Source organism: Drosophila simulans, chromosome 3R, assembly GCF_016746395.2.
Source record: "Drosophila simulans strain w501 chromosome 3R, Prin_Dsim_3.1, whole genome shotgun sequence".
Lineage (NCBI taxonomy): Eukaryota > Metazoa > Arthropoda > Insecta > Diptera > Drosophilidae > Drosophila > Drosophila simulans.
In genome coordinates, this window is record NC_052523.2 from 9,648,902 (window position 1) to 9,663,854 (window position 14,953).

The 14,953-nt window shown below is 43.8% G+C and overlaps 2 protein-coding genes across 2 annotated transcripts; both read left to right on the forward strand.

Annotated features, from left to right (window-relative positions):
• The first annotated feature begins 4,544 nt into the window (after positions 1–4,544).
• On the forward strand, positions 4,545–13,570 carry LOC6727800 (calexcitin-2). The gene is made up of 5 exons (XM_016176578.3): positions 4,545–4,697; positions 9,011–9,165; positions 10,716–10,768; positions 11,041–11,160; positions 12,715–13,570. Exons 2-5 carry the CDS (start codon positions 9,108–9,110, stop codon positions 13,036–13,038), a joined length of 555 nt encoding a protein of 184 aa, XP_016034388.1. The 5' UTR covers positions 4,545–4,697; positions 9,011–9,107; the 3' UTR covers positions 13,039–13,570.
• Positions 13,571–14,307: 737 nt separating this feature from the next.
• On the forward strand, positions 14,308–14,917 carry LOC6727802 (putative peptidyl-tRNA hydrolase PTRHD1). The gene is made up of 2 exons (XM_002103127.3): positions 14,308–14,561; positions 14,670–14,917. The coding sequence occupies exons 1-2, from the start codon at positions 14,376–14,378 to the stop codon at positions 14,841–14,843; spliced, it is 360 nt and encodes a 119-aa protein (XP_002103163.2). The 5' UTR covers positions 14,308–14,375; the 3' UTR covers positions 14,844–14,917.
• Positions 14,918–14,953: the final 36 nt, after the last annotated feature.

Below are 14,953 nucleotides of genomic sequence, written 5' to 3' on the forward strand. Positions count from 1 at the left end.
CAGCATTTACTTTTTCATGGATGATTATTTATGGCTTTGTTTCCATGGACAAGATTTGTCATTTAAATAGCTCCTCAAACATAAGATACTGGCCTGCAAATAAGTCTTGCACTATCATTGCGATTTGTCAAGTACATATCACATCAGCTGACTGGGAGATAGTAGATATTGTTTAATGTTTACATAGGCCTACGATATCCAGCAAAATCGTTCTTTTTATAGAGCATTGCCGTTCCACTGAGCCCCAATTTCTAATTTCTCATGTATTTAGTATTTTGTTTGCACTGCTTCCTGGCTGTAAGCAAAAAAGAATTTCGAATTCCTTTGGAAGGTCAGCGGGGCCAAAAAAGTGGGCCTAGTGGCGGTGGACAGGCTTTTGGCGAGTCAAATTAAAATTCAGTTTATGTGGTCTGAAGAGTGGAAAGCTGAGGGCGTTATGTAAGCCTTTGTTTTGTGGGTGGGAAATGTAATAATTCCGCAATGACCCTCAAAGCAGGTGGAAATAATTGCGCAAGCGTTTCCACCGGGCCGGCGGTAAATTGAATTTGGCCCGCCTGAAAGGAAATCTGCAACTGCAGCGAAAATCTCGGGTCATCAATTCGCTATTCGGCATGACTGCAAGGATGCGAAGGATCTGGGTCTGGGCATTCCAGTGCTGCGACTAAACTACACGAGACACATTCCGTTTGGCAAAACATAAATCTGGCAGCCAGCACACACAAGTGTGCCCTCCCAAAAAGAAAACCCTGGCTTACCCCCCAAAAAAGAAAACAAACACACAAACAGTGAAATGAGAGAACAAACAAATAGTCAGAGATGCGATTGCGACTACAGATGCAGATACAGATACTGGTGCAGACGCGGATACAGATACAGACACGGATCCAGATACTCCTGCTGCAATCGCATGCAGAAATGCTGAAAACATTGGAGGACATGTGTAATTTCTCACGTGCAACTGCGGGGTCTCTCTCTTTGTTGATTCCCATCCCGCCACTTTACCACTTCTTCACACAATTGGAGGAGAAATGGAAGGACGCCCAGCTGAAGACAAACAAAATGCCAAATGAAACAAACAATAAAAATGTTTGTATGTACGTAGGTAGCAGCAGCGGCGAGCATAAAAGCAAAGTGCTTAAAAAATAATAGTAAATTACACAGACAAGCACCGGGTGCCCGGCCACGACACGCCCCCTTTTTGCAACACACAGCCATCCATGACAAGCTTGCGTTATTTTGGGGCAAGCTGATTTAATCCCGGGCAGCAGGAGCTGCACAAGCAGCAAGGACGAAGGCGGTGGCACCTCGTGCCCAGACGGCCGTTGGGCGGGGGGCGTTGAAGGGTTAACGCTTTGCTCACCTGTCGTGGCCCAAAACGCCGCAATTTGCAACGCCCCACCTGGTGAAATCAGTGGGCGGAGGACCTTTGGCTGGGAGATGGAAATTAGGAGGGGTCAACGGATTGCCCTAACGTTTTTTCGGCTGCTCGCCTTTCGCGGCACATTTAAATTCAAAGGGAATTCAACTTTCGCCGGATTATATGCAATTTCCTTCGCCGAAACACTCAAATTGTTTTACTCACCATTTGCGATATGAGAATTCATGGCACATGGTACAAGTTTTCCGCTTCTGATTATGCCAAATGAGATGATTCCGTCGAAACGGCAGTGAGTGCTGCTGCAATGGAGGTAAATGCAATTTGGTTTAAGTTGCCCATGATGGCACACGAGATTTCCATTCGGCATCAGCCAGCTCTATTATATGAAAATACTGCTGAGCGTGTGCTTGATTTTTTACGGAGCTTATCTCGGTGGCATCCACTGGGTGCAAATGGAATTTCATATATGATTCATAAACTTTTCGCTGCTCCAAGATAAATGATTTATTTTCTTCTATTTTTCTTTCCATAGAGTCCAGAGCCAGAGACTCATCCTCGGCTGGGATACAAATGTTTTCATTAAATTCGGTTTGTTTGGTGGTTTCTTTTGTGACCCGCTTTGTTCTCGGTCGCCATTGTGGGGTCCATTGCTGCCATTTGCTACCGGCGGAAGGCCACCCATCTGCCACCACCCACTTTTGTTGCCAAGCTGGAACACTAAACAATACAGCAAAATTACTTAATTTCATGTTGGTCTAATCAAGTTGCCATTGCCGAGCAGGTAAGCGACGAGTGTGTGGCTGGCTGGCACGGAACGTCCTCCGCACAAAGGTGGCCAGCGGGAGCTGGAGCAGCAGAACCATCTGCTGCGGGGGAGGAGGGCAGCTGAGGGTCCTGGGTGGCAGCCCTGCTGTACTCAAATAATTTGCCGTTACCGTGCACCTTTAATGTGCCTACACTTCAAGGATTTTGTAATTACCATTAAAAATGTTATTAAGTTTTCAAGTTATAATTTACGTATTTTACTTTTACTACTAAGAGGAAGGAAAGAAATTTTCCTGTTGATTTGGAAGGGTATTTAAGATAAGGGGGATAAAACGTAACGTTGTATTTATTGATTTTTAAGCCATATTGATTTTTACTCCCATACAAATTGACCCATAATCATATATCCCTTTCTTGTTGTTTTGCTAGTTGCTTGACTGGGTTTTTGGAGCAACTACACGCTTTTCTCAGTGTATTTCGTTCGCTCGTGTGTGTGCCACAACGGAACGTTTAGTGGTCCCACTTATGCGGCGGAGCAAAATGAAGGGAAGAGGCGATGCAGCAGACGTGGAATGGAAGCCCAAAAACAAAAAAAAAACAACATGAAATAGGTGGACAGCTAAACGCTGTGAAATGGGGCCAAACGCTAGAAGGCATTCAAGATTTTAGTGGGTCTTTGGCCAGGCTCATGTTAATTTCAAACTGTGTCAATGTCGGCTTCCGTTTCCTGCACACACACACCCCCACACGCACACACACAGGACGTAGCCTTTGGCCACTTGAGATGCAAACAGGTAAAAAGGCCACAAATTTAAACATTTGCCTACTCCAACACGCACCGTCGCTCCCACACACACACGCACACTTACAAAAAGAAAGCAAGGTGGCCGGAACGAAACATTGGTAAAACGGTCATCTGCAATAAGCATCAGCTGCTGCTGGAACAGGGTGAAAGTGGAACAGGCAGAGGCTGCAGGACACCCGCTGGGTGAGAAGCACAGGATGTGGGCCAAAAAGGCACGGGGAGTCTGCTCCTGAGGCGCTTGATAAATTGGTAGCGACATTTCAGCCGAAACTTGACAATTAACAGCTGAAATACATGAGCTGTATATGTCTGCTTTGTGTAATTAAAAGCCCAGCAGACAGCCTGGAAATTGCTTGCCAAAATGCTTTCATTTTTTTTCGGTTCTAGCCACTTTCGTCGGTTGGTGGTCCACTCTTGGCCAAGATTGAATGCGCCACCAGAAATTATGCCGCCAAGTGTGCCTCATATTGCTGCTACTGCTACTGCTGCTCTTGCAGCAGCTGTTTTGGCTGCCGACTTCTTTGGGCCAAATTAACTTTAGCCAAGTTGAGCCCACAGCCAGTCTATGTGTGTGTGTGTGTGTCCGTGTTGCCTTCTTTAAAGGGAGTGCATGCCTGTGTGAGTGCTTCAGTTTATTGTGTGTGTGTCAAGGCTATGCTAAAAATTTGTCCAGAACATTTGCACATTTTGATTTGTTATGTTGTGATGCACTGCAAACAATGTCGATGTTTTTAGGTGGATGCTGTACGAGTATTATATTGTATTGGGTCGCATTTACATCATCGTGATCATAATGTGCTGTTAACAAAACTCAATTTCTTATAAATCCAAATGCCAAGTCTTAATTAATGGAAATATTATCCAGAGGAACTTATTATGTTTATTTCACTTTGAGTACACTTTACTGTTTTCTGGAGAGCTTGCAATAGTGTATTGGTAAATTGGTAAGTTTTATTGATTAATAGATTGGCTCATTTGTGGCTTTATCGTTGTTTTTGGGCAGCTTAGACTTTACTTCTTCGATGGAACCAAGTATTGTGATAAAAGAACGATCAACTTTTAAAGCTGGCTTAGGAGAACCTCTAGAACAGTTCTAATTTTTGATAGTAACTAACCCAGAAAGCCAGCACACATCCCTCAGTGTGTTTTTGCCCACCCGAGGCGTCGTAACCCCTGAGCCCAACATTGTATGCGAATGCCGCCCCGATAAGACGTGCCATTTAATTACCAAAATATAAAGTGCATTCCGGCTACCAGAGCGCCCAGCATGGAGTTTTCTGCGAGTGTCAAATCCCAAAACAAACCCACGAGCAAATATGCCGCATGCTGATGACGACGGCGATGCCGATGTTCGGCTCGTAACAGTGCACGTGGTGGCCAAAAAGCACGCTACATGCACTACATCTACTCATACACTTACTCACACACGCACGCTCACACACACACACACGACTCGTGTCGGGTGCAGCACTCACTCACACCATGACGAGTGCAGAGGCGTCGGCAGAGTCGACCGAGACGGCGACTGCGATAAGATAAAGCCCCTGCGATGACATAGAGCACCCAGAGCGCCCGAGTTCTGCCGACGCTGGCAGAGGTGGCGGCGCAGACGGGTAGCGCATATAAAAGCCGCTGGCTCGATGGCAACGAGCATCACAAGACGGCCAACCGCGCTGCCGAGCAGACGAGTCCAGTTCGAGAGGGTTCCAAAATCCAATCAGAAAGTGTAGAGTCAGTTCAGAAGCAACGGTAAAGTTAACGTCTATCTCTCCATGTGTGTGTGTGTGTGTGCGAGTGCACCTGTGTTTGTGCTGAGAGTTTCCGCTACAAGAATAATAATGCCGCAACATTTTTCGAAAAAGCCCATTTCCAAAACCGACAAAAGAACAAGCCAAAAGTAACGAGCACAAGTGGGCGGCTCAAAGAGCTGCGAGGCTCAACAGGAACCAGAGCCCCAGTTTTCCTTGAGTGGGCAGATAGTTTGTGAAAGAAAGGTGGGGGTAGGGTGTGCTGGAGGTACTTTTGCAAAAAAAACACAACCAACCTCTCGACAATTTAACAACTGGAAGAATATTCTTACTTCGCCACACCTTGGTCAGGGCCATAATGAATTCATTGAAAGCGTGACCAAAGTTTTGCTCTGGCCAAGCCAAGGAGAAGCGAGCGCTGCCGCTCCAAGGATCCTCGTCCTGTGTCAGTCAGCCAGCCAGCCTGTGCCTGTTTTTCGGTCCTGTTGTTTGGCCAGGCATGCGTCAGTGGCCTTAGGCCGCGCATTGTGAGCTCCTTGGCTCCACAGCTCCTCGGTGGCTGCAAATTAAATGTAAATTAATGCAAATTACACGAAATTACTGCGAACCGGACAATGCAACAAAAGGCAAATAGTGGACGCGGAATACGGCGGACAGTGGACAGCGGACCACGGACAATTCCCGGAGCTGCATCAGCAGATAAAGAGCAAACGACGACGCCACTTGCATTGTCTATTATTTTAAATTGGCTGCGCAAATTTACGGCAGCGCAAAAGTAATTAGCGACGGTTGAAAACTGTGCCATCGTCCAACTCGAATTGAGAATGAAGATGGGTGAGAATTGGAAAAGCGATTGGGTCATCTGGTCATCGGGGGGATTAAGCTGCCGCTGGGATCAGCAATCCGAGTTGTAGATTCCCTGCCAAATGTCCACTGTCCAATTTGCATGCTGATGCAATCAAAACTATTACAATTTGTCCACAAAATCGATCAATCGCATGTCTGACGGCGTGTAGCATACTTTTCAGCACTGCCAAACATTTGTCAGCAATCTGCATTTTTTTCGGACCCCATCCCACACTTTATTCTCTAATAATTTATGAGCTTCCTGCCTGCCCTCGCCTGCCGGGAATTCAGATTTTGCATAATAAACACATTGCAGGCTAAACCAAAAAAACAAGAACCAGTTTATGCAAATCAAATTGTGTTGATAAACGAGTGGTAGGGTGTTCTCTAATTTGATTGCCCAATAAATTGCTGTATCGAATGAGACCATTTCGCATCTCGCGCGCCGACACTAAAAATGCAATTAAAGCATTGATGTCTTCATATTGAAATTTATAACTTCACAGATGGCTATTTATTGCCGCAGAGGAGATAAAAGTCTCGCAATTTCCACCATATTTCCATTATTAGAAACTCGTTGAGCTGCATGGCCCGAAAAATGAAAGCGAAACTCAAACAGAACCCAATTAACGAGCCTTCGTCGGTGATGTTGGTTAATGTGGTTGCCTCGTGCCACAAAAGCCGACGCAGTTTTGTGGCAAACAGCGCGTGGCTTTTATGCATTGGCGCATGAGTATTGGTAATTAATGGGAAGGCGGCGGCACAAATGACCGTGCCACAGCGACAAACAAACTGCCGCGCCACACGGCGTATGCGTAATGTGCTCGCCGCCCTACAAAGCGGAACGCAGCGGAAAACTGAGAAACAAATGGCATCGATGAATTCAATTTGCGCGCATATTTAATTATTATATGCGAGGATAAATAATCCGCACATCAGGCTATTAAAAGGCTTTAAATTTCCACGGCCATCGAAAGTGCTACTGAAATGAGATTTCGCTGCATTGCAATGCAATGGCAAGCAGGTTCGTAGATTATCCAGGGGGACTTAATCCGGCTACCACTTGGCCTAGAGCAAGCAGACCATTTATATCATCCTTTTATATATATTTATTTGCATTGATAAACCTAAAAACATATAAAGATATATGCTAGAAGAGAATATATCAGAATATAACTAAACCAAATAGTATGGCCATTTTGGGATGAATATTATTGGCTCCGAACTGTTGTATGAAAATGGTTTCATTTGTCTTAAACGACGAACAAATTTCACAAGTGGTCTCATATTGATTCGTATTTTCTCGTATAAAAACATTAATTTCCTTATGCCCCTGGCTACGTGATTGTATTTCAGTTGAAAAGCACTTTTCATTCCCTTCTGGAAAGAAACTCACGCAATTGCAATTGCCAATGGAGATGGAAAGGGCGCCAAATTGAATTTTACACTTTTTGTGTACTTTTAGCCAGTTGAGATGTGGATTATTTTTTCAGCATTCATTTTTTATTTCAACCAACATACTACCACTCCGATTTCACCTGATGTTAATTGAGGCGCACGTGGGGAATTAATGAACTGTGACAGTCTGATTTTTACGCGCAAATGTGTGTGCATTAAATGCTAAATGAAGTTGACATCGGCTGCCACATTGTTTGCGGCCATCGTTAATTTATTAATTAAACAAGCGATTTAACCTATTGCAATAATTGTCAAAATTAACCTTTATGACAGCGAAATTTGTGAATTTAATTAACATTACCGTAGTCAGCTTTGCACAAGATTAATCGTTCTAAGGGAAAATGGGAGGAGGGCTTATTAGCTTTTGCATATTTGCAATATACAGCATTATGAATTCTCGGCCAGATTACTTTTTAAATTATTTTGACTCTGACCTTTTGACCTTGCTATGACGTAATTTTAAATATAATGTGGATGAAATTGTTGATTTTATTCCGTTGTTCATAATTTGTAATTGAACAGCTCTAATCCACTTTTAGGCCACCACTCACCTGCACTTCAGATGCCCGAAGGCAATAGAACCAATATTGATAATTCTCTATTGGAATAACAATTTCAGCTCCACCATTTTCTTGGATGTTTCCACCTTGACTTGGCTTGCAGACGGCAACCTTTTCGCCATAATAATATAATAATATTATCTTTAGTAAGAGTCAAATTTACGCGCACTTGACCAGAAACCTTCACGCCGTTCCTAGATCGGATGTCTCATTTGAATTTGCCGCTCAGGAGCTTATCGAATTGGCGACTCGGAGATATTCCATTTAATTCCATTTCCGAGACAAACTGCATTTTTGCCAAACGGAAGTGGTCCGCTTTTAGCCATCAGCCATCAGGCATCAGCCGTTGGCCATCGACGCTGTCTTGGCCATCCCGGCATCCTCGTTGCCGTTGTCATGTTCATTGCATTCCACTTTCCACTTGACATCCTCGCTGCAATTTCCCTCTGTTGTGGAATTATGCTTTAGCTACCTTAGCGGCTCCGAGCTGAGCGGAACAAACGCCAGTTTCTGTGGTGAGGGGTACCCGAAATGAACTTAGACAAATATTTACTGGGCTTGTGCAATGACTTAAGCCTTTACCAAATAAAGGTAGTGAACATGAACGATGAGGTTTGTTCTGCCTTTAAATTCTATTTAAGAGATGTATTTTATTTATTTTATTTTTCTTCAATCCAATAGGGTTCTGGTAAAGCACTCGGCACTCGATTTAAAGTCCCTTGAGACTCGCGTAACACCACCCATAAACGCTGTGAATATGACGTTCTCGTTTAGAGGCAGTTAATGCAAACACGAAGGCTTTCACAGGCTTTCAGCTTTGAGCGCTGGCAATGGGCCGGTCTGGTCTTTTGATGTTTGGGGGCCTGTTTAGTGCGTCTGCACTGCCAAGATACATTCCACAATGCATGCATGCATATATAGTTCTGTCTAATTTAGCACATGGCCCTGCCTTGCAACTGGCTTCTGATTGAAGGTTAAATGAGCCATGAGCCCCACAAACACACACATAAGCACACACTCGCACGCTCGCGAAGGGGGCGGGGCTGGGGGCAGTCTGAGGCAAAGCCATTGCATTTGTGTCGCTTTTAGCTCGGCACTCGACCCGCCTCTTTTCCCCCAGGATGCATTTGCATTGCGCACAGCAGCGCTTTCGCTCTTTTCGCATCCTTAGACAGTCCTGTTTTATTTCCTTTGCCCGAATTAGCTGGCATAAACCAAGCCAGTCAACTAGAGCAAACCCAATCCGTTTTCCTGCTGCCCCTGGTTCTATTCTGCTAGTTTTGGTTTTACTATTTTTCTCTTCCTAGACTTTTATATTTACGAGGCAGCACCACCCCTAATTGAGAGAGAACTTTAAATTTAAACGCAGCCTTGTTTCCGAATACTCTTCATTTGTCATTTTCTGCCATCGACGATGTCCGTTTAATTGAGTTTTTCGTTGTCATTGCAGTTCCCCATTTCCGGTTGCAACTGTGGAGAGCCAATATAAGCTCAATAAAGAAAACAACCAGCGGTAAATCAAACACACAAAAAAAACCAACACAATAATGTCGATCTCCGATTTCCGCAAAAAGAAGCTGCTTTTTCTGTTCAATGTGTTCTTTGGTGAGTATTTATCAGAATGAAGGATGACCGATGTGGAAAAAAAGGAGTTGCAAATCTCAAACCGCACGTGACGTCCATTTTAAGGGGAAAATCCCAGTCCTGGGACGGTAAAACTTTGATTAGATTGGAGACGAGGTGGAGGAATCGGCTTTAATAGGAGTATAAAACACGGCCAAGATATTATGAGAATTCCTATAATAAAATCGTAACGTGAATGACAGACATAAGCATGACGTTCGCTTTCGATTTAAGCACCACCATATGTGCTGTGAAAACAGCGCGTATACGTAATGTGGTACTCTTGCATCGCGTATACGTAAGTGCTCGAAATCCACTTAAATACGTGGAGTGTATTCCGTTCCATGTTTAATGCACAGGAGTGTTTGCCTGTCAGGGAAGTCAAACAAAACTTGCCAATTTAAAATTGAATTAAACGCAATGCAAATGTCGAAGGAACAACTTTCGTGGAGAGCTCACGAAAGTAGGCAACACTGTGTGTGATAAAGCTTAAGTGCATTTCAATTATGACTAATTCACCGGTGCGGTGCGGTTCGCTCATCCCTTGATTCCCATCCACAAAATGCTCTCTGCTAACTTGGCTCACTGCCCGCCTTTCGGCGGCAGCTGGTCAGGATATAACAAAAGAGCAGCGCCGAAAAAAGGGCATAAAACGCAAACGCCAAACACTTGACACTGGCACTGAAGTGGCCGTTTGCACACCGTTGCGAATGATAATGGTACGCCCGCATGGCCAAAAGCCAAACGTAGAGCACTCAAAGAAATGGTCACTAAAATAAACAAAAAATTAATCTAGCGTGGCTTAGGGGGTTTATTTTAATGACTTTAGGGACTATTTTGCCAGTAGTTTCTTAGGTGCTAAAATCGATAATCGAAGACTTTAGATAACTGAATGGCTTAAACGAAATGAAGCTTGCCTAAATATATATAATATTAGGGATAATTAGGGAAATTTAGTTTCATTTAAACTCATTAGTAAATATGATAATTGGTAGACAGTCAGGCATTATTCGAATGTATATGCTGAAATTAGGATAGTGTGAACAAAAAAGATTAACTAATATTTATTTTCTCATTAGTGAATTATGAGTAAGAGCAATTTCAGTCTGGTTTAATTAGAAATCTATAAATGCACTGACAGTAGAAAGTAATTTTGTAAATAAAGAAGGAGAAAAACATATACATTTTACAGCTCCCAATTAAGATAATTAAGACGAGCGATTCCTTAATACCCGGAATCCTTTTCTCTGAGTGTTGTAAGGACTTCCGTGTGGCGGCTGGGTGACAGTTGGGCTGTGCAATTTTGTCGATGTTCGCACTACCACCGACCGGAACTCGGTCGCTGTGTGCCAAAAAATCCGTACATTGTTCATTCCTCTATTCGCATTCTTTTCGGCTCTTCTCGCCTGCGCTGTTTGGATCTGGATTTTGGGCCGTACTGACCAATGCAAACAATGCGGGACCAACAACATGCAATTTACGCTGACTGCCCCCAAAATAACAACAATGCCGCATAATGCGTGCCGCAACAGATGTGAACCAAAGCGGCGAAATCGACGTTAAGGACTTCGAGCTGGCCATCGAGGTAAGTGGAGCGGAAATGGTGCTAGCAAAAAAGAAAGCGAGCCAAAAATTTGAATATATTGTGAAGAGTGCATGCGAGAAATGCTGGTGCTTGCATATGAACTACTCGTTCATACATCAACAAAAGAGCTGCGCAAATGTTTTCCAGTTTTTGTGTTTTGTCTTTTACTGTGTTTTTTTTTGCCCATTTGCATGCACTGTTTTTGCCAATATCAACTGATAACTCAATTTGGAGGGTGCCATGCTGACTGTTATTGTTTCTGCCAATTGCAGCGCGTTTGCCAACTGCGCGGCTGGCAGAAGGACACGCCGAAGAACAAGGAGACCTACGACCTGATGATGGAAATCTGGACTGGACTGCGCTCCAAGGCCGACAAGGACAACGATGGACAGGTGAGTTCCATTCCTCCCACCTTGCACCTCCCTCCTTTTTTCTTCCACCACCCCGCTGAGTTGCAAAGGCAATGCAACTAACTACATGTCAAGTGATTCGGGTTTTTGTGCGGCTCCATTGTCAGTGCCAAAAGTGCTGAAATCCATGGACTGCACTCGATGCCATTGTGGCAGCAGCTGACAAGTGTGCAGGACACCCCAGAAACACACACACACACACACGCATACAGATGTGGGTATGTCCTTTGCACAGACAAACGCAAAAAACGGAAGAGAAATTCCGTTCATAAATTTGCCTTTTTATTGGTGCGGAATGCCGAGGGGGGTAAACAAATTCCCTGCCAGCGGGCGGAAATTGAATTGTGACTTATTTGAGCAACCCAATCCGAATTCCAGCCGAGAACTTGCCGACTTGCCACCAACTTTTTTCTCATTACCAGGACGAACTTTCTGTCTCCTAGACTGCGGGATGCAGGTTTCCCCATTTTGCAACACAATGGCCCTGCCATAATCGCACCATCGCCAGTGCAGCAAATTAAATTATAATCCGGGCCGGCGGAGCATAGTTCAATATCAACACAAACGACGACCAAAACCCGCAACAATGCGATACAAAGCGAACAGAAATTTAAATGTCAGACCGACAAAACCTCGGCTTAATTCTATTGGCGCATTCCAAGGGTTACGGTCTTACTGGTTTACGGGCACTTTGTGCGCAACTGAACTCGATGTAGTCAACTGGAGGTAGTGGAACTTCGACTGCTATGAAGCCACAAAAGTTCTGGCCACCGTCCAGGGAACTTGATGGAGTTTTCTGCCAAAATATGCCAAATCCCCAGCTATTGTTGGTCCGCCTTTGTGGCAGTCAGCTTAAGATTTATCGTTCACTTTCCGCAGCAATCCAAGTCGGAGCACGTGCCGTGACACGGCCCCAAATTAGCCGGAAAAGGAGCTGCAGTCGAGGCCAGAGGACGCATCTCTTTTATTTTCGACGACACAGCGGAGGAGGGTCAAGGATCTGGGGCAAATTCAGTCGGCGGCCATAAACATTGAAATATGCAGTCTGTTCGAATTGCTGTTTAGAGTTCATTTCTGGAGGGGGTGAAGTGCCAATTGGCATAACAAGTGGTCTTGGTCAGACACAACCCTCGCGTTTATTTATGGTCGTATTAAAACATGCCAAAACGTAACGGCTGGCCACAATTAATGGAATGGGGTGCCGGCCCTAGGAACTGGTACCCTTACTGCTTTCGGTTTCGGTACGGTTTTGGACAACGCCGTGGAAGGTGGTCAGCCAAGTTGGTCAAGGCGATGTTGCGGTAATTGCCTGGCTCGTTCGGTATTGGCAGGCAGAAAATGTTAATATCGCATCACTAGATGGCATAAATTACGCCCCCAGAGCAACCATAACGTGTTTTATGGGGAATCTCCGCCAGAGGCGATACCCACTAATGGTCTTTTCAGCACGGGGCGGGATGCATGCATAAATCTGGGGGTCCGGGGGCACTGCCTAATCCACAATCTCAACGCTTCATCCCATTATGGCTCTTCCAGGTCAGCGTGGACGAGTGGTGCAACATGTGGGACGCCTATGCCAAGGATCCCAGCAGCGTGATGGACTGGCAGAATGCCTACATGAACTTCATGTTCGACCTGGAGGACGCCTCGCACGATGGAGGCATCGATGTGACCGAGTTCACGCTGGTCTGCTCCAGCTATGGCCTGGAGAAGACCGAGTGCGAGGAAGCCTTTGGGAAGATGGCTCAGGGGCAGAGCGAGGTCACCCGGGAGCAGTTCGCCGCCTTGTGGAAGGAGTACTTCGCCGCCGAGGATGTGAATGCGCCTGGCAACTACATTTTTGGAAAGACCAGTTTCTAAGACCCAGCCAAACAACAACAGCTCCGATACTGGACATACTGAACAAATGCAACAAGTGAAATTATTATTAAAATTAATATAATATATCTATTGTCGACAGGGGAGGCAGATCTCAACCCTCCCGACTTGATGATCCGTCGTTGTTAGTTGAGTGTTGTTTTCTCTCCAAGAATCTCAAGTTTTGCCCAATTTAATGTTCTAATTTAGTAGCGTAATCTGTCTGCAAACTATTTATATTTTATATACCAAGGCTTCGAGTAATGTGCAAGCTGCAGTATCTCTACACATACACATATATGCAAAAGTGTACCTTTACGAACTACGACTATATCTAGCGATGATATCAATTACGAGGTAGGATCTCCCACAGATCCGTATCAATGTGGTGCGTAAATTAAATCAATTAAACTGTCAAATTGTTATGTGTGTGTAGTCGTCGTTTATCGTCTCGCATCTATGGCGTATAAATTTAAATGTAAATGTAAAGTGTTCCAAGAAATTACAATAATAAAATCAAAGTATCTATACAAAACTCGGCTATCAATCGTTGCGTTCCTTGCATTTTCGACTTCTTTAGTGGGTGTGGCTGGTGTGTAAATACGCTTTGAAGCTCAGCATATTCCGCATCAGGTGCGATACAATCAACATATGCATGACAGACAATTTATGAAAATTATGGATAAGTGCTTTTAGCTGGACAGCGTCATGGAGAGATACTTTGATTCTCTTTCCATAACCCCTTATGCCAAAATGAGTAAATTAGTTGTGGCAATAGTTCATTGCGTAGTGGAATGCCTTTAAAGAAGCATAACCTTACAATAAACTTGAAAAAATTTATTCATTAATGCCCTTTTGTATTTATTCGTATTATATTTTAAAGCACGGTAACGCCCGGAAAATAAATATTTTCTCAAGGAGTATCGCATAATAAACAAAAGGGCTTGTTTTATACATCTTACATCTACATATGTCAGTTTGAACTGTTTACGTTTGTCGCGCAGAAGTGGCGACATCTGGTGCAGAAGTTGTAAATGTACTTGTATTTTTACATTTTACGTAAGGGCTGTTCACACTGCGGAGTAATTTCCAAACTACTATTCCAATTACTCGACCAGTTGCTTATATATTTACGGCATTGTGTCAACGTAATATCTATTTTTAGCACATATAAGCATAAGCATTAAGATATTTGAATATTTCAGTGTTGATATACATTGTTAAGATACGTACCCATAAAAATATTTGTAGAAAAATATCGATGTATTGATATTTTTACATATTTATCACATCCCTAACTCAAAAAATGTAAACACATTGTGGAATATATTTCATAGAACATGAATAGTATTGTGCAGTATATTGTAGTCCGCAGCGACTTGCGTTCCGCCCTTAGTTGGCCCTTGGGGGCGGTGATCGCCCAGAGTTGTCATGCCACAGCCGCCGTCATTCACCTGAATTCCGAGGACGCCGACACTGTGGCCTACTTGAACGATCTGGATAATATGCACAAAGTGGTGCTGGAGGTAATGAAATGGGTTTATCTTTTAACTAATGTGTATCATACGACTTCTGCAACACTTTATTTCCCGTTCAAAATCTTAATAGTTGTGTATTTTCAATCACCTTTTCAGGCCAAAGATGAGAGTGCTCTGGTCAAGCTCAGCGAAAAGTTGAAGGAGAACGAGATTAAACACAAGTTGTGGATCGAACAGCCCGAAAATATCCCAACCTGCATCGCCTTGAAACCCTATGTTAAGGACACGGTTCATAAATATGTCAAGCACCTAAAGCTTTTAAAAGAGTAATACATTATTGTTGTATATGTTGTATATTGATACTAAAAATGTAAGAAAGAGGCGTTGTTTTGCTTTGGCTAGTATATCTGTATGTATTTATTATATTTTGGCGGTGGAGT

Bases quoted from the DNA above. Each gene is read 5' to 3' on its own strand.
- LOC6727800 (XM_016176578.3), top strand. From the start codon at position 9,108: ATGTCGATCTCCGATTTCCGCAAAAAGAAGCTGCTTTTTCTGTTCAAT. The intron at 9,166-10,715 runs GTGAGTATTTAT...GTGCCGCAACAG, and splicing joins TCTGTTCAATGTGTTCTTTG to ATGTGAACCAAAGCGGCGAA. The intron at 10,769-11,040 runs GTAAGTGGAGCG...TGCCAATTGCAG, and splicing joins ACTTCGAGCTGGCCATCGAG to CGCGTTTGCCAACTGCGCGG.
- LOC6727802 (XM_002103127.3), top strand. From the start codon at position 14,376: ATGAATAGTATTGTGCAGTATATTGTAGTCCGCAGCGACTTGCGTTCC. The intron at 14,562-14,669 runs GTAATGAAATGG...TCACCTTTTCAG, and splicing joins TGCACAAAGTGGTGCTGGAG to GCCAAAGATGAGAGTGCTCT.